Source organism: Xenopus laevis, chromosome 7L (genome assembly GCF_017654675.1).
Source record: "Xenopus laevis strain J_2021 chromosome 7L, Xenopus_laevis_v10.1, whole genome shotgun sequence".
Classification (NCBI taxonomy): Eukaryota; Metazoa; Chordata; class Amphibia; order Anura; family Pipidae; genus Xenopus; species Xenopus laevis.
Window position 1 is genome coordinate 48,432,137 of NC_054383.1, and position 19,900 is coordinate 48,452,036.

General features: G+C 37.2%; 1 protein-coding gene across 2 annotated transcripts; it reads right to left on the bottom strand.

Annotated features, from left to right (window-relative positions):
- Positions 1-927: 927 nt before the first annotated feature.
- syt15.L (synaptotagmin 15 L homeolog) lies at positions 928-19,333 on the bottom strand. Of its 2 annotated transcripts, XM_018225524.2 has the most exons (8): positions 19,218-19,333; positions 17,159-17,357; positions 16,388-16,530; positions 14,655-14,947; positions 9,637-9,807; positions 8,365-8,485; positions 4,179-4,361; positions 928-2,033 (listed from the first exon to the last, which is right to left on the bottom strand). In XM_018225524.2, exons 1-8 carry the CDS (start codon positions 19,222-19,224, stop codon positions 1,897-1,899), a joined length of 1,254 nt encoding a protein of 417 aa, XP_018081013.1. In that variant the 5' UTR covers positions 19,225-19,333; the 3' UTR covers positions 928-1,896. The 2 variants fall into 2 exon arrangements, with proteins under 2 accessions (XP_018081013.1, XP_018081016.1); XM_018225527.2 differs by lacking the exon at positions 9,637-9,807.
- Positions 19,334-19,900: the final 567 nt, after the last annotated feature.

Sequence of the window (19,900 nt, forward strand, 5' to 3'; positions counted from 1 at the left end):
GCAAGGTCCAAAGCATAGCACATCATCTGTAAAATGGCAGAGGCAGTGTGATGGCTTGGGAGTGCATGGCTGCTAGCGGCACTGGGACACTAGAGTTTATCCATGATGTGGCACAGGACAGAAGCAGCTGACATACTGTCTGCTCAAATCCAGCTAAATGCAGTCAAAATGATTGGGATGCGTTTCATAATACAGATGGACAATGACCCAAAACACACAGCCAAAGCAACCCAGGAGTTTATTAAAGCAAAGAAGTGGAATATTCTTGAATGGCCAAGTCAGTCACCTGATCTGAACCCAATTGAGCATGCATTTCACGTGTTGAAGACTAAACTTTGGACAGAAAGGCCCACAAACAAACAGCAACTGAAAGCCGCTGCAGCAAAGGCCTGGCAGAGCATTAAAAAGGAGGAAACCCAGAATCTGGTGATGTCTATGAGTTCAAGACTTTAGGCTGTCATTGCCAGCAAAGGGTTTTCAATCAAGTATTAGAAATGAACATTTTATTTTCAGTTTTTTAATTTGTCCAATTAATTTTGAGCAACTGAAATGAAGTGATTGATTGTGATTGGTTAAAAAAAAAGGCTTTAGTTCCTCACATTTTATGCAATCTTTTTGTTCAACCCACTGAATTGAAGCTGAAAGTCTGCAGTTCAACTGCATTTGAGGTATTTCATTTAAAATTCATTGTGGTAATGTATAGAACCAAAATTAGAAAGTAGAAGTTGTCTGTCCAAATATTTATGGACCTAACTGTATATACATGGTACGAAAATGTAGGCTTTACATGTCCCTTAAGTTCTTACTACTTTAAACCTTGCCAGCCTAGAGCAGTAGCGTAACTTTGGTGGTGCAGACCACCTGCAAAAAGATTTTTTGGAACACACCTGCATGAAATTTTCAGATAACTTGTGACTCATATGACAACCAAGGTCCCCTGTTCTCCTGTGCTCCATGTGGTGTCTGCTTACTCTATAGTTCTGCAAACCAACACAATGCAATATGTAAAAATAACTTTTTAAGACGATAAAAACTGAGCACTGTGCCCAAGCTTAAAAATATTGACAAGCAAACACAAGCATCAGAGATTGCAATTTAATTAGATCTAATACATTGTATGGTTTATAAAAATAACGGAAAGTGCTTGACCATGTTAAGCTTTATTAACAACATAATTTTAAATAACTCTAACAAACCAGTAAAAGTGGAGTCCCCAGTTATGGGACAAGTTGTCCAGCAGAGTGTACATAAACTGTGAGTAGTGCAGAAGAGTTTACTGCTGCTTTCTCTGTATAACAGAATGTGTTGCCATCAGCTTAGCAGCATTGTGGGGTCCATTCCTATGTACCAAATGTAGTAAATAGGAGTGTCTCACATACACCTCAGGTATTTAGCCAATATTTCACATCACTGCTATTTCTTAGAAAATATGTTTAGGGGGGTTCACTGTAAAATTATTAGGTAATCAAACATTGGAGATCTACACTGTATATGTATATTTACTTTTGTGTCTTAAGAGTCATATAATGTATACTGAATGATGAGGATAAATGAGTTGTACATAAGAATTCCTAGATATATTACTTCTCATTCTGTAACACACCACAAACTTGTAAAGTCTTTCAAAAAAAATCTGATAGAACAGAACAACTTGGAAAACAGCTCGCTTGTTGTTACATAATTTAATAACATTGAAATGTTGCTGCTGTTGGCAGCATGAGCAAGCTGTCTGTGCTTCATGTTCCTCTTTGCATTCCTAACAATAATACCAATGGGACATATTCAACGGTTTCTTGTTTCCTTCCCAGTTTCTTGTTTGCAACATTTTACCCATCCATTGGAATGCCACCTAACAACAAGTAAGCTCCCATTTTAACTTGATTTGTTACATGACTTTCAAGTGTTAATGCACAGAGAATGCCATCGCTTTACCAAGTCTTTTGGCCTGTTAAGCATTTCATTCCAGTGTTCGAGTTCTCTCCCTCTAGTGTACATATATGGTCCAACCACAACTCGGCCTAGCAAGTAGCTTTCTGTATTAATGGAAGAGACAAACACATGACCCATCATTATCAGTCACATATGTACTAGCCTGAATTTTAATTTTATCAGAACATATATAACAGTGACATAGCCTTAAAATAGTTTACTGTTTTATATTAGAATTTCAGAAAATTCTGACTTCCTTCACATCACCTTCTCCTCATCGCTGTTGATTCCCTAGCATTTTTTTCCCTTGCTTTCTCTATTTTTTCCCATCCCATCTCCTTCAGGGCATTTATTTGTAAAAAGGGTAGAATGAATAAAATGCATCCATCATGAAATACAATAAAAATATATATAAATATGTATTAAATCCAATAATATACATCATATATATGAGCTGAAACTTTGTTAACATTTATATTTGAAAGACTGTAATATACTCTGTAATACAGGGTATGAGAGACTGTAATAAACTCTGGCTGTCTTTGCTATTATGGCAGCAGATATATCAAAAAAAGCCTATTAAAGTAACTTGTACTGGCTTTATTTACAGTTGATTTTGGAGGAAGTACAGTAGTCACCAGCAAAGGTCATTTAAAAAAAAAAAAAAAAAAAAGAGCTACACACTTGGGTTGAACCTCTTACAGCATGGTAACAAAACTGCTGTCTTTAAGATGGACAATCAATAAACCTTGCCAGAAAAAAGATATTTAAGTTATTACTGTTAGGTGCACCACCACAAGGCAGGGCAATATAAAAACATACTTGATTCTTCCTGCACAGACTATACCTTGACAAACGATCAGTCTCAGACCCATAAGAAACCCCAGAATTATTATAATATATATACAGTAGACTGAAAATCTTCAACAGAGGAAAAAGGTACATGGTAGTTCTAATCACTGATAAAACCAAGGGGGTCACTGTAAGTTTCTGATGAGGGATGTCCTTTGTCCCCCAGACTTCCAAGAGAAAATTATTTAGGTTAAGTAACTTCAATCTCCCTTTCTCTGTCATTTACTTTTGGTCACAAATCAGATATTTCAAAACAGTTCCCTTTCCATAAAACCAGTAAAGAAGAGGGAGGAACGAAACCTTCTCCATCGTTCTGCAAAGCAGGCTGTCTAAAGATATCAAACCTCTTTTAATAAAGGGGCAAAAATCTATTTTGCAGGATAACATTTTTTTTTTTTGAGTTTAAAAAAATTATCTAAAATATTGTACCCTGAACCTGGAAATAGCTCAAATATGAAAACACACCATCTAAAACCTGTCGAGGTCATGTAGTAGTCAATGGTAGAGGTCCCTTGAACCGTTTGAAGATGTTAATAGCCTTTATGATGTTTTCGAAAATTCGATCAGTTTGAGTTTTTTTTTCGCTGAAAAACTCGATCAATTCTAGTTTTCGGGTTCAGGGGCGATCCTGGCCCCTCCGCCGCCCGAGGCAACAGCTGTTGCTGCCACCCCACTCCCCTGTGCACTTACATTTTTGCGCCTGAGGGGGTCCAGGGGGGGGTCCACGAGGGCGGCAGAGAGGGCCAGTGAACTAGCGCAGAGAGCCTATCTGCGCTCTCTGCGCTAGAAGAGCCGAATTTCCGGTTCGAAAACCAGAAATTCGGCTCTTAAAGTACCAGGAGCGGCATTTTTGCCGCCCCTGGTACCTAGTGGAGCGCTGCCGCCTGAGGCGACAGTCTCAAGTCGCCTCATTGGTGAAGCACCCCTGTTCGGGTTGTTAACTCCGAACTTACTGATTCAAGTTTTTCCCATTCGAGTTTTTTCTTCAGGTAGAAACCATTCAAGTTGTGAGTTCCTTCGAGTTCATTCGATGTCTAAAAATGCTAAAATTTGACCTTTGATCAATAACACCCAAACAGTTCAGTTGAAATCAGGCTCCAACAAGTCCTGAAGGGGTTCACTGAACAGGTGAAATGAGCAACAATCTGAGCTTATTTATCCATTCCCTGATAATGTTATTGTTGAAACCCTCTGGGGTGTGGTACTGTACTCTGAATTAAACGGTCTGGATCCTAAGGAAATGGGAAGAGATACCACAAAAGCCATGTCATCAATCTGCATATTTCCATCTCTTACCTTCCAAATTGTACTAGTAAGTATTATTGCATGGTACTGCAAGATTTGTCCACACTGCTAAGCATACATAGAAAAATAATATTTGAATTCCTGCAACTTACTATCTCCTTGTGCATTCTGAAATACAGCCAGACTCAAGCTTGCCGTATCCAGCCCCGTGTGCTCCACCTTGAAACTGAAGGTTTCATTGTAAACAGGGTTCGAGGTCCCACAGATTGAAGCTGTTTTCTTGCACTTGATAAGTTTGTTGTGATTCATGAAAGAGACTTTAACAAATGCTGAACCTAAACAACACAGAATTAAGTGAGTAGTTGGGTACCATGGAATTCTTAGATGAAATATAAAAAGGGATTAAGGTTAAACCTAAAACTTTAGGCTAATAATTACCACAAAATTATTTATCTGGAAATTCATTATCTAGAATTTATCTGGAAGAGAGTACCTTGTACTGGCATTCATACATTATGGGGCACATTTACTCAGCTCGAGTGAAGGATTAGAATAAAAAATACTTCTAATTTCTATATACAGTACTTCGAAATAATTCGACCTTCGACTTTGAATAGAACGATTCAAACTAAAAATCGTTCAACTATTCGACCATTCGATAGTCTAATTATTTTCTCTTTAAAAAAAACTTCAACCACCTACTTCGCCGCCTAAAACCTACCGAGCTCCAATGTCAGCCTATGGGGAAGGTCCCCATAGGCTTTCCTAGCTTTTTTTGATCGAAAATCGTTCGATCAATGGATTAAAATCCTTTGAATCGTTTGATTCAAAGGATTTAATCGTTCAATCAAATGATTTTTCCTTCGATCGTTCGATCGTACTAAATGCGGTAAATCCTTTGCCTTCGATATTCGAAGTCGAAGGATTTTACTTCGACGGTCGAATATCGAGGGTTAATTAAGCCTCGATATTCGACCAAAAGTAAATGTGCCCCTTTGTGTACAAACGACTACTTTTATAACTGTTTTTATAAACAACCAATAAAACACAGCTGAAATTAAAGAAACAACACAAAGAGCAAATAATGAAAATTTGGGGTGAAATAAAATGTAAAGTCCCACTGCCCTCTGCATGTTTAGACATATGCCTGATGAATAAGAAAAAAATAGATATAGAAGAAAGCATAAAAAAACAAAACCACATTGCACAGATATAATTCAGATTGTAGATCACTCCCTAAACACCAGTGCAGTATTGTGGAGTGAAGATGGATATATACAGAACAAAGGCCCCCACTTTGGCACTCACACATAAACTCAAATGTAAGGTAATCTTCTATCTGTACAACAGAAGCAATATGGGCCAACACAGTGAGCTCTCTTTAGGTAAAGGTGACTATTCACTTAACCAATACTGTACCATGTACCAACATATATGTAGACCAAAATACAGGGTTGCATTCAGTCATCAGGCACTACAACAGCATTATTTCATCTCCACCTCAACAGATTTCCTCGAGAACCACATAAAACGTCAGGAGAAAAACATACTCTGGATTCCATGACAAGTGAGGCTTAAAACTACTTAGTTTTTCATTAGTTATTCATTTTATTTGAAAGACCCTACAAGTTATAATAACATGCTGGCATATGATGCCCAGAAATCCTGAAAGAAAATGTTTTGCTTTTCTTTCTTTTTGTATATAAAAACAATTTGAAGCGAAAGGTTTAATAACCAGACCTCTTCCTTCCTCCTGCTTATCTGCTACATTTCCCTTCAGTGTGTTTAATCAAATCACACTAAAACCAGACCCAGCAATGAAAGGATGGCCTTACAGAATGATGGCTAATGATCACTGAACACAAATTAATGGATTAAATTATATTATGGCAAATATCAGCATCCTTCACAATTTTACTATGGGAACCAGAGATTGTACACACTCTTTTTTTACTGTTCTCCAAACAAATTCTATGATATCTTTTGAAATTCATGTCCCTTAAAGGTAAATTAAAATAGAATATATGGTTTAATTGCTAACTGTAACAATAGTTTGCTAGCCTACTGATTCTTACTGATCCTATTTTCAATAAAGATAGCCCTAAAAAATTTATAGCAGTGAATGCAATTCATCTCTTTTACAGATTCAGATGGCTATAAGGGGCAGTATATGCCCTTGGCCCGCATGAGTTCAATGAATGGAGCTTGTGCTGAATAAACATTTTGTCTATTGTTTTAGTCATGGAAGAGCTATGGTTTTGTTTCTTGAACAAACCATGTTTGGTTCTTGTGCGGTAATTTATTTGATTACTAGATAAGCCAAAGTACATTATGCAGGGGAATATCTGTGCATGGGCAATCTAATTAACATCTTCACAAGGACCAAACATAGAGTAGTTATAATTTCCCTGTTTGTTCTTATTAGCTCAAGAAAACAAAAAGGCAAAAAGTATGTTCATCACAAGCCGACCAGTGAACTTATATTGGATAATGGGTATACTGCTCCTTTAATAACCCACGAAAGCAAACAAGTTACAGGTAAACTTAGTCCCTGTGTAAACTTTATAATGAAGCAGTAGAATTCTTAATTAGTGATGGGCGAATTCGCGGCAAATTTACGGGATTCGCCGCCAGCGAATAAATTCGCGAAACGCCCGCGAAAATTCGCGGAAAAAATTCGCCGGCGTCAAAAACAAATATACCGAAAAAACGGGCGCCAGCGTAAAAAACGGATGCCGGCGTTGAAAAAATGGGCGCCGGCGTCAGAAACGAGACGCCGGCGCCGTTTTGAGAATTTTTCGCCGTTTTGCAAATTTCGCGCGATATTCGTGAATTTTTCGGCGAACCGAAACGGCGCAAATTCGCCCATCACTATTCTTAATGAATCAGATGAAAGTGGGTGTAGTACTGGCCAGATCTGGGATGACTGACATAGTTGGCCAGCTTAAATATATTGCAATATATGGACAAGCAATCCCTGTTTTTATTTAAAAGGGGGGGCATATTTTTAGTAGCTTAATGCACAAAATGTCTCAATGTATTACTAATGGGTCGAGTGCAGAGGACTTCTTGTATTAGTCTGTATGAATTTTGTGGTCACAGCCTCATTGCACCCCTGCTTAATGGTTTAAAGATTAGTGATGAGCACAACTTTCCCTTTTTTACAGAAGCAGTGGCCAGCTCCATGTTATAGTTTCCATCCTTTCCAGCTATAGTCAGGTGACCCAGTGGTGGCCAATAAAAGAGCAATCAATTTTGGGAGTTTTAACCTTGAAAGCAAGCAAGTTGTACGTAAAACTTGTGTAAAATGTATAATGAAGCAGCAGAATTCTTAATGAATCAAATAAAAGTTGAGTGTAGGACTGGCTAGACCAGGGATGCCTGATGTAGTTCGCCAACTTGAATATATTGTAATACATAGACAAACAATCCCGGTTTGGTTTAAAGGGGAGGGCTGTTTTTTTTAGTAGCAAAAAAAGGCACCAATGGGGGAATTTAATAAAAGTCGCAAACAAGAAAAACAATTAGCACCAATACAAATAAAAATGTGCATTTCTTAATGTAATATTCTGGCCATACCAAGGATGACATAATTGGCCAGCTATATATTAAATATATCCTAAAATTCCTAAGACCAGTCACCAGTAACAGCTGGATAGTGTAAATAACTATATAACCCCCTCTTATATTTTACATTAAACAAGTACAAAACAATTATGATCACATAAAAGCCCTTTAAGGGCAGAGACGCATGTGAAGGTTAGATTCTGCCTGTGGGAAGGCATTGCGGGGAAATTAGTTGCACGAAGAAGAGGCGATTTCGCTGGGTGAGTTATCTCCCCGAATCTCCACGTGTGTCTCTGCCCTTAGGTAGAGAATCAGCCTGGACTGATTTCTACAAACTACAGCTTATGGCACAATGGAATTCTTATCTTCAGCTCTACTCTACATGCCATTTTAGGTTATTTTAGGTTTTTTCAAGGTGCAGATGCTACATACTACTACATGCTCCAAACCCCCCCCCCCCCAAAGCTCTGCCAGCCCCCAATGTCCCACCCACCAGCCCCTCTGTACCTTGTGCTTCCTCTTTCTCTTAAAAAATTATATTTCTGTAGTGTAGAGCCAAGTAAATTATAACCCTTATTCCAGTGAATTGCACTGCAAAACTATAAGTGGCAAAGCTATCAACCTTTGCAGTGGTAACTGGCAAAATGGTACAGCTCTCTGTGTTAAATTATTAAAAAAAAACTATTCAGCATGCTAAATAGCTCCTGATATTCTCATGTTAATAAAAAGAGATCATTGTGAAGTCAAATTAAAAATCACTTAGATACTCACTGATGACACCATGTTCTTCCAAAAACTGTATGCCCTTTGCTCGAAGCACCACAACAGTCAGGCGACCAAGGTAATCATTGTAGCTAAGAGAGAACTGGATGTTTCCATATTCTGATGGTGGCTTAGCAAAGGGAATAAAAACAGATATAATTAGAAATCACTATGGTCCACTATAAGCATCTGTAGCTACCTATCACTTATCAGAACAGATATATAGATACCTTTAGGCTAGACCTTAATCTTGGACTTTGTGGTGTGGCCCAGGTCAGACTGCAGTAGCAGATTTTCAAATATAAACAATTTTTCTCCCAGTTCAGAAAAAATAGTGAACGTGAATTATAAAAGCTATGGGCTTTTGTTAATAGACCGGGGTCATTTCAAATGGACATACCTGCAAAAAGAGAAATTTACTTTTGCCATTTATTCATATAGTAACTTTATTATATCTATGGAGTTTAACTTCATTAAATAGAATTTGTGGCAATACAGAAGTACAGTAGATGTGAGAAGGTTGTTTTTTCGTGTGAGGAGGAATAGATCTCTCTTGATAGGGTAAAGAATTCCAGGAAAATCCAATGAATTGATTTGTGTATGACACATTGGGGCAGATTCACTAAGGGTCGAATTTCGAAGTTAAAAATACTTCGAAATTCGACCCTCGAATTGAAATCCATTGACTTCGAATATCGAAGTCGAAGGATTTAGCGCTAATCCTGCGATCGATCGAAGGATTTTTCATTCGATCGAACGATTAAATCCTTCGAATCGAATGATTCGAACGATTTTAATCCAACGATCGAAGGAAAATCCTTCGATCAAAAAAAGGTTAGCAAGCCTATGGGGACCTTCCCCATAGGCTAACATTGACTTCGGTAGCTTTTAGCTGCCGAAGTAGGGGGTCGAAGTTTTTTTTAAAGGGAAAGTACTTCGACTATCGAATGGTCGAATAGTCGAACGATTTTTACTTCGAATCGTTCGAAACGTTCGATTTCGATCGAATTCCATCGAATTTAACCAATTCGATGGTCGAAGTACCCAAAAAATACTTCGAAATTCGAAGTATTTTTCATTCGAATCCTTCACTCGAGCTTAGTGAATCGGCCCCATTGTGTTGCGGAGATAAAGTACTGGGAGATGTAAAGGGGCTAGTTCACCTTAAAATTAGCTTTTATTATGATGTAGACCAATATTTCTGAACCTTTTTCTATGGGGGCCCATATGTTTGGAAATCATCTTGCTGGACTACAAATTGGTGTCTTTGGGTTTTCTCACCTCCAAATTTTCAAGTTCCAGATCTCTCCAGATAACCATATTCTCATCATCAGTTAATGACTCATTTTTCAAGGGAAAGAGCACCTGTCCAAGAAGGTGGTGTTTCTTTATCTTATCCACATGATAAACTGAAAACCTCAAAGTCCTCTGATGTATAGTTTTACCTGAAACCTGCACAAAGCCACACACTTTTACATAGAAGAATATTTTGTTTCAGAAAAATTTCTAAAAATATGATAAGACTGAACTGTTACACCGTAATGTAAAGTGATTTGTCATTTGACTAGTTAGACCAATTTATAATCCAACTGAATTAGATCTGCATTCCAGCATGTTAAGCATGACAAAAAAAAAAAAGACAAAAAAAACCCAAAAAAACAATAGAAGTATCAATATGATATTTAATTTTAATACATGACAGAGAGGCTCAGATGACAAAAAATTCAGTGAGAAAAAGTTATCTCACGGTTGGACAAGGACAAGACTGAATTCAAGGAGAAAAAAAGTTTCTCCTAATTCAGTTACAGTTTTTTCCCCATAGACTTCAATACAATTTTTGTGTTAAACTTGTGTAAAACATAAGTTTTAACTGAATTGCATCTCAAATTGAATCTTGTCCATGACTTTTCACGTGATAAACCTTTATTAAATCTGGCCTAATATGTTGCACCATCTTAGACTTACAAACAAGTTATTAACAGCTGAACCTGACTAATTTTAAATTGATCTCATATTTTATTTAAAAAAAACAACAACCAAACTCCCATGCACGATTTTAGCTTATTATTTAATTAAAAAAAACCCCACACAATATATACTATTTTGAAGAGTATTTTTTTAGTCTTAGTATCACTTTTAGGGTAAGGCCACACTGGGCGTTTTGGGGAGATTTCACCTAATCACTAATCACCTCATCTTTGCGTTGACCAATTTCCCTAAACACCTTCCCTCACTCTGGCTAAAATGAAAGTGAATGGATGCTTGACATAATAATAACATATGTTCTTATTAATTGAGCAGTTATGTCCTATTTGGCCCCCCCTTCTAGTCGCTGAATAACTAACAGGTTAGAGAGATAAAATGGAGGAATTTGTTACCTTAGATGGAAATCATTAAAAATCATCTTATTTAGATAAAAGGGGCATATACATGAATGGAATATCTAGTTTAGTTCCTGAATAGTTTACATTTTTTGGTTAGTTAAAAACTTTGGTGTATAATGAGATTCTGGTCTAACCTGTTTATCCCATTGTTTTGTCAACTTTTCAGGGCAATAAGGATGGGGCACATAATATACATAGTACATGTAATATTACCATTGGGTCTTCAGCAATCTCTGTATATATATATATAATTATTTAATCACTATATATATAATTATACAGTATATCTGTATATATATATCTATATATATATATATATATATATCATTTTATAAAATATGCCTTCATTGCTTGCTTGCAGTGATTTTGTTGAATAGAAACTGGAGAAGTCTCTTATCCAGAAACCCATAATCCAGAAACCTCCGAAGTGCAGGATAGTCATCTCCCAAAATTTAAAATTTAACGATTTACATTTTCTTGACAAGACAAGACCGAAGGGTGACAAGCTTTAGCAGCAATGTAATTCACAATGGTTGCATATCTAGGCAGGTGTCTGCCTACATCTTGTTCCAGCCCTGGATATGCATATGATAATGATCAGAGGGTGTGCTTGCTCCTGTACAAACTATCCCATGCCAATCGATATAAAAAAGTGTTGCATTGTACTGCACTTGCACTGTCAGCAGGGCCAGAACTAGGGGTAGACAGAAGAGGCACCTGCCTAGGGCACAATCATAAGGGGGCGATTGCAAGTACCTATTTAGCGTATTGCCGCCTACCCCTATTCTGTGTTCGCTACACCTCTATAGCTCTCCCCTCCCTTCTCCGCCCAGTCACCTCCTCTGCCCAGTCACCTCCTCCCATCTTCGTCACTCTCCTCTCTCCGCCTCTCCGTCACCCCCTCCCTCCTCCGTCACTCTCCTCCCTCCTCCTCTCTTCATCATGCTCCTCCCTCCCCTCTGCTAATGCGCATGCGTTCGTTTGGGCGCACACGCACAGGGCGTATACAGGTCACAAGCAGTCCTGTCCAAATTTCATGGCCTGCTTTTCCCATGTAGGTTTGTATGTACAAATGTGAGTGATATGTTACTGGTCCTATCTGACACAGGATAAGTAAATATGCGCAACTGGAAATGTCTCACTCTTAGGGGTATATTTATCAAAGAGTGAAGTTAGAGATCACCACAGTCCGCTAGAGTGAAAAAACACCTCTCTCCATTTATTTCTATGGGATTTTTAAAAGTGCATTTATCAAATGGTGAACTTTTACTTTCACCCGCTGATAAATACGCCTTTAAAATGACATAGAAATGAATGGAGAGAGGCGGTATTTCACTCTAATGGACTGTGGTGATCTCTAACTTCACTCTTTGATAAATATACCCCTTAGGATTCAAAAATAAATTAAGGTGCCCGGATATGGGATAACATCACTATAAATTCTACATTAAGGAGGTTATTTATTAAAGATCGAGGTTTTTTCTACCTCGAATAAACTCACAATTTAAACAAACTCGAATGTTTGCTTATTTATGAAAAATCCAAATGAAAAAAACTTGATAGAATGCAAGTGGAGAAAAAACTTTCATAATTATGCCTCTTTATAGGTCCCTGGTAAGGCCTCATCTGGAGTATGCAGTTCAGTTTTGGACTCCAGTCCTTAAGAGGGATATAAATGAGCTGGAGAGAGTGCAGAGACGTGCAACTAAATTGGTTAGAGGGACGGAAGACTTAAATTATGAGGGTAGACTGTCAAGGTTGGGGTTGTTTTCTCTGGAAAAAAGGCGCTTGCGAGGGGACATGATTACACTTTACAAGTACATTAGAGGACATTATAGACAAATGGCAGGGGACCTTTTTACCCATAAAGTGGATCACCGTACCAGAGGCCACCCCTTTAGACTAGAAGAAAAGAACTTTCATTTGAAGCAACGTAGAGGGTTCTTCACAGTCAGGACAGTGAGGTTGTGGAATGCACTGCCGGGTGATGTTGTGATGGCTGATTCAGTTAATGCCTTTAAGAATGGCTTGGATGATTTTTTGGACAGACATAATATTAAAGGCTATTGTGATACTAAACTCTATAGTTAATATAGGTATGGGTATATAGAATTTTAATTAAAAGTAGGGAGGGGTGTGTGTATGGATGCTGGGTTTTCATTTGGAGGGGTTGAACTTGATGGACTTTGTCTTTTTTCAACCCAATTTAACTATGTAACTATGTAACTATGTAACCTCGAATTTATAGGCTAGAAAAACTCGAATACACTGAAAATCATGAAGGCAGAAAACATCTTCAGCTGGTTAAATACCATTATGCACTATATAAATTTCTACAAAAACTCCCCATAATAACCATTTCCCAGGAAATTGCTCCAAAGAACCACAGGAGCAAATTGCTGGGTAGGTAGCTAGAGCCTTCTGCTCTTAGCCATATTCAATGGAGAGGTTTCTTCTTTTGACTGACAGATTGATTGCTCTGCTTACATTTTTGTAGGTTTTGTGATGCTACATATTTAAAGCAAGATAAATATTCCCTCACATGACAAAAGCATTTTGTTTGTGTGCTAGGCTTAAAATACCCCTTGAAGCTGGCTGATAGTGGGAGGTTTCAGCTATCAGCCCAGTCAATGGTTCCTGAACATGTCAGTTCATTTTTTATTTCCCCTATAACTGCTCTTAGGAACAAGACAAATTATCAACATAATATATAGGCAATGGTTGTACACGTTTAAATGTTGCATAATGGTGCACAGTAATTTCACGTGTCAGAGTTGTTTTTATTCCTGGCTACTTTTTAAATTTACTGTTGTCCTTTTGAGAACTGACAGACTGTACTTCTAGGTAGATCCTAATAAGAAGATTATTGTAAACACTTCGCTATTCTACTTTTTCTTCTACTTTGATTGTTATTACAACAACCCCTGTTTAAATGAGACTGTTGCATCGTGCCAAATTGTGATGTTAGGAGAGGGGGTGGTAAAAACCTAAGGGTAATTATCACTCATGACCATGCCATTTTAAGGTGAAATGATTTCCACAGATTGTTATGATAAGCACACTGGGGCAAATTTACTAAACGGCGAAGTGACTAACGTTATCAAAAATTCGCCAGCGTGATGTCATTTCAGTACTTCGTCGATTTACTAATGGGAGCTGTCGTAACTTCACTAGCGAAGGAGACTCTAGCACTACTTCACACTCTTACGGCCGGCAAAGTTTCGCTCTGGCGAAAGAGCGTTACTTCGCAAATTCACTAAGATGCGCATTTTACTGAGCGTTACCTGTTCCGCCAAACTTGCCTTCACCAGCTCAGATCAGGCGAAATGCAATGGAATGTATAGGGCTTCTTCAATTTTTAGTTGAAAATTTTTCTAAGTCCCAAAAAAACTTCTTTTAGTTTGTTCAGGGTGATAGGCTGCAAAAGTCTGTAAAAAATTTTTTGTTTACCCAGGCTCCCCCATACATTTCCTACCATATGGCACATAAACTATACACTGGGCACATGTAGAGCAACTCTATTTTATTTTATTAAGGTTTCCCTGGGCTTGTGTAGTGTAATGTATTTGCTGCAACATATACGTCCATTGAACTTTAACTTCCCGCCATATGCAAATTAGGTAATGCTAGCGCAACTTCGCTTCGCTTGGCGCAGTAACGCTAGCGCAACTTCGCCAGAGTTCACAACTTCGGATTTTAGTGAATTAGCGTTGTCCTAACGAATCTACTCCTGGCAAAGTGTTGCGATGTGATCGAAGCCGTCGCTGGCGAATTTACAGAGGTTAGTGAATTTGCCCCACTGTCTTTGTTACTGAGACCTTTAGGAACAATTGCAGAAGCGCAAAGCAGACAAATAATCATGAATGGCACTGCACTAGGTTAAATATATTTAAGAGTGTGTTCATGTAAACATACCTGAAAGACAAATGTTTCATCAAATTGTGGGTTCACGGTTTTACGCTTTGTTTTGGACTGCAGATGGCGCCTCTCGTCAGGAAGCAGATGGATCTTCAGAAATGGATTACAGGAATCTGACCCAAACTGCAAATTTCTTACTTTCATCAGGGACACCACAAGCCTCTCTGTCTCTAGTTCATATTCCACTGCAAACCAAATGCGTCCAATGTTACCCTCTGGAAAATCTGTTTCTTCATTTACTTCTGGGAATTTGTACAAAGCTGGGTTGATGGAACCAACAACGTATGCCCCTGTTAATATAATATTAATATATTTTTATTTACATTGCCCCAATAGTTTACTTTAGACTTTGTATTTATTTGCTTTATCTTAAATATTATCATGTCTAGCAGACTGTAAAATTCCTATGCATTGTAAACTGCAAGTATATATATATATATATATATATATACAGTATATATAGTATATTTTATATTTTAAAAATATGATAAATACATTTTTTATATATATATAAATATATACATATACTGTAAAATGTATATACATATATATAAGAGACTACAAATACACTACTTACTATACATACAGATACATATTTATGATATCAAAGTTATTGACATATTTATTAAAACCAGGGAAAGACAAAATCTATCCTCTCTGCATTTTATAAAGTACCAGGGCTTCAATAACTGTATGAGGGGGGAGCCTTATGCATAAACTGCGTTAGTTTGTTTGATTTCCTGGATCACTGTGCTGCATGGCATTCCTAAGGATGCCAAACAGATCCATGCGCTAACTATGAGTGTCAGTCCCATTAATTTGTAGACCCAGAAACTGGATATAAATTATCATGGGACCTGTAGGATTCGATTTTCGTTAAGAAATATATTTCACTTTAACAATCAAGTCTGATCAGCCTTTATGTAAATCATATGCAGTCAGAATCAAGGTTCAGGGCACAGAGAAAAAAAGAGACCACTAGCCAAAAACTAGTAGTTAGGCAGGTTAAAAAGGTTAAAAAAGGTTGAACTTGATGAACTTGTGTCTTTTTTTATCCTAACTTACTATGTTACTATGTTATATGCAAAAATAGTGATATAAGTATGTGCTGCCATACTGCTTAGGTAAATCAATTATCACCCAGAGAATACATTAAAACAGTGACTCTAATGGCTAAACTTGATTATCAGAAATAAAAGGTTTTCACAGAAATAGTGAAAGGATATTGGAACCCTACACACCTACTGTAATCTCCACCTCTTTTGGCGTTTGCAGTTTGGGACTGCTCTGTCGATATCCGTGCACTGGAAGGTATGTACTTAACCATTCACATTGCACAGGTACAGGGATGGGATCCTTTATCTGGAAACCTAATTAAAAAGCTTTTACCGGATGGCCATCTCCCATAGACTCCATTTTAAACATATAAATCAAATTTTTTAGAAATGATTTTTCTCTGTAATAATTAAACAGCACCTTGTACTGGATCCTAACTAAGATATAATTGATCTTATTGGAGGCAAAACAATCCTATTGAGTTTATTTAAAGTTTAAATTATTTTTTTGAGGTGACTTTAAATTATATTGATCCAAATTACAGAAAGACCCCTTATACGGAAATCCCCAAGTTCCTTACCTGTATATGTTTCTCATGGGTCTTCCCCAATGCAAGTATACAAATATTAACTGGGCACAGATAGTTTTTACAAATGAGTATATTCATTAATTACCCAAAGAGCAGAAGGATGACCGTGGGAGGAAATCAGGTGCAATATATGGCTCACTATCATCCTGAATACGTTCTCCATTTCCCAAACCAATCCAGTCTCGGCCACGGAACTTAGGTGGAACAATAAAAGGCACATGTTTCATCCTGAGGAAAGAAACAAACCGGACTGATTTGAAATATGCTCACAGAGCCTGTATATTTCTTATATGAAGGGTCAATTAATCATAATGTTTGTTGCACTGAGTCAGTAACCAACCGGTGACTTGAGGGGTCACAGTTATGTCCCATGTGGCCCTCCTTAAAGTTGCTGACTAGGTAGAGAGCTGAAAACAGAAAGTTGGTTTCAGTTCTGTTATGTTAAACATGCGCTCACTCCAGCCTTTATAGATACATTTTTGGCTTACTAAAACATTTTTTATTTTGCAGAGTCTATCTATTTACCCAGTTTTTATTTTTACACTGAACTGTTCCTTTAGCAGTGTGGATATTCAATTCTGTATGGGAAATTGTGGTTCCCTGGTGAGTTTATATGAGCCATTTTACATTTATCCTGTTGTAGTTCAACCTTAATACTAAGATAATAGTATAATAGTAATACTTATAATAATACTAATTAATTACATTAATGAATTTTAATTATATAAGTGAGCAGGTGATATTGAATATATTACATGTGATTGTGAGCATTCTTCAGAGTTTTTTTAAACAATGTTTTATAGCACAATCCTTCAATTTTTTTTACAGTATAATTGTATTGTTTAGAAGTTCTTACCCGGCATCTTTGCTATTGGCCCCCAATGAGTCCTTGTCCACTGCAATAACTTTATTTTGTGTAGGTGGAACTTGATCGAAAAACTCTTCATATTGTCTAGAGAAGCAAAATCTCTTCCTTAAAATATATGCTCCTATTCCAATAAGAAGCAACATGGCAACAACCCCAATTACTCCTCCAGTCACTGCAGCCACTATTTCTAAAATAAGAAACAGTTGAACATAATAGCATTCTTTAAGTTGCTAATTTTTTTGTGATCATTTTAAACAGGGTAACATTGTCTGCAAAATTCTTCCACTCCAAAGCAAAGGGATTGCGAAAAGAATATTTAAAAGGGCAAGTCACTATATGTATGATCTAGGTATTTTAAAACAATTTGCAAGGTGTGTTTTTTAATCTTTGAGGTTTTTAATATAGAATCCAAGAGTTAGTTCTACCTGCATACTAAACATCCCCTCTTGAGCAGGAAGAAAGATGGCACAAGTTGGATGCATTAAAGTATTATTTGGAGAGAGTCAAATCTGTTTGAACTCTGTTAGTCTTTTAATCATTCCAACTGGAGTAAAAGTTGGCTTTAGACACCCAAAAGTACTACTGAGAAGGATTGAGGTGTGGTTGAGGCAGTGCCCTGGGCATACAAGGACCAGACTTCACCAAACTATGCATAATAGCAGAAGGACCATCCAAGATTACTTTTATAAACAGTAACGAAACTAGGAGGGGCAAGGTGTAGGCTACGCAACCCCCCCCCCACACCCCCCTCCGGAAGGGGAAAATGCGGCAGATTTGCAATAGCCTTCTTTCCATCCAGGACATTCACAGGATCTGGAAGGTGATAGGGAAGACTTTTTTAGTGGCTACTGTAATTTGCTGCCACCCTCAATCAAGTCCTAGGAAATTACAATGTATTATATATACATATATTGCGTACAGTGCTACGCAATATGTTGGCGCTATATAAATACATGTTAATAATTTTCTAATAATATTATACTGAAAATTTTAACTTTTTATATATTTTTGCAAATATACATTCCTTTAGTGCCATTTATTGGATATTACCAAATATTGCCAATGTGCCAAAATGTTTCCGTTGAATTCATCTAATATACATGTAGCTTTCATCAGTATTTAGTGACCCATACAAATGTGCAAAAAAAGACAGCAAATGTTATCATTTGTACCAGTATGAAGTGTATGTACTAAATTGTCTTACTAAAAAATTGCTACTTTTGCACCACACACGTGCCACCTTTATACAATTCAGTAAATGCCTTATATATGATTTAAAATTGCAATGCAATGACCATCTAATAAAGAATATTCCATTGCATAATGCTCATTTTTATTCTAATTAATGCAATATTGTTTTCCATTTCTGACTTTTATTACAATTTCCATAAAAGTTAATAGGAATGTGAACTTTCCCTTTTACATCATATGATCATACAGATGGAATTACTGATATAATGGACTTATGCCTTATGCAAAATACACCTACACATCTTTGTCCTCATTTTACATTTTTATGATACAAAACTGAGTTGCAGTATTGCTATCTTTTACATGGTTCATTTCTAAAATGTTAATTGCCCCAGGAAAATCTCCAAATCTAAAATCCAAATCTGTCAATTCAAACAGATGAACATTTTACTAGCCCTGAAGTTATTACGGAAAAAAAATAGATTTTTTTATTTTTTAACAATGTCACCAAACAAGTGCAGCAGCAGCACAGGACTCGACAGTACAGAAATATGATACACAACATAGGAATGCAGCTCTCATTACACCCATATACCCATATGTGCAAACACTAAGCTATAACTGGAAAGCTATCTAATGAACAATAAGTAGCTAGTCTAGCACATTAATAAAAATAAAAAAGGATAAGTTAGAATTTACACAAAATATCTAGTTGTAGAGATAGCTCACAACACACCAACTGCCCTATTTGGGTGGAAGATAAGAGACAGGCACTCCAGCTGTTACAGCACTAAAACTCCTATGACCCTGGAGCCAAAAGACTGCTTTTCCCTAAGGTGAAATAGCTGTAACTCACCAGACATGATTGGAGCCCACAGTGAGAAGCTGCCTGTGCATTTAGCGTCATTTATTCCAGTAAAACTTCTTTCCTCCTTCCTCACCCTTGCTCCAAATCTCTTGTTAGGACCAGCGCTTCAGACACACTGCAGTCACTCACCTCTAGAAATCAAATACATAGTGCTGGGGAAGCCCCACCTCTTCAAAGCAAAGAAGCTTTTTTACATTAGCCAATTGACTGAAATGGCAGCCTCTTTTAAATGCAATTTTTATAGAAAATACTTCCAGACTCTTATTTGAGACATGTGCTGTCCACTTACATTTCTAAACTGCTTCAAATGATTATTTTAGACAACTAAGTTTTCTTACTGTATGGGGCACATTTATCAAGGGTCGAATATCGAAGGTTAATAAACCCTCAAATTCGCAAATCCTTAGTTCGATCGATCGAAGTAAAAATAGTTTGATCGAACGATAAAATCCGCCGAATCTAACGATTCGAACGATTTTAAGGGATCGATCGTAGGATTTTTCTTCGATCAAAAAAAGGTTAGAAAAGTGATGGGGAAGGTCCCCATAGGCTAACATTGTACCTCGGTAGGTTTAAACTGCCAAAGTATGTAGTCAAAGTACTTTGACTATCGAATGGTCGAATAGTCTAACAATTTTTAGTTCGAATCATTCGAATCGAAGTCGAAGGTC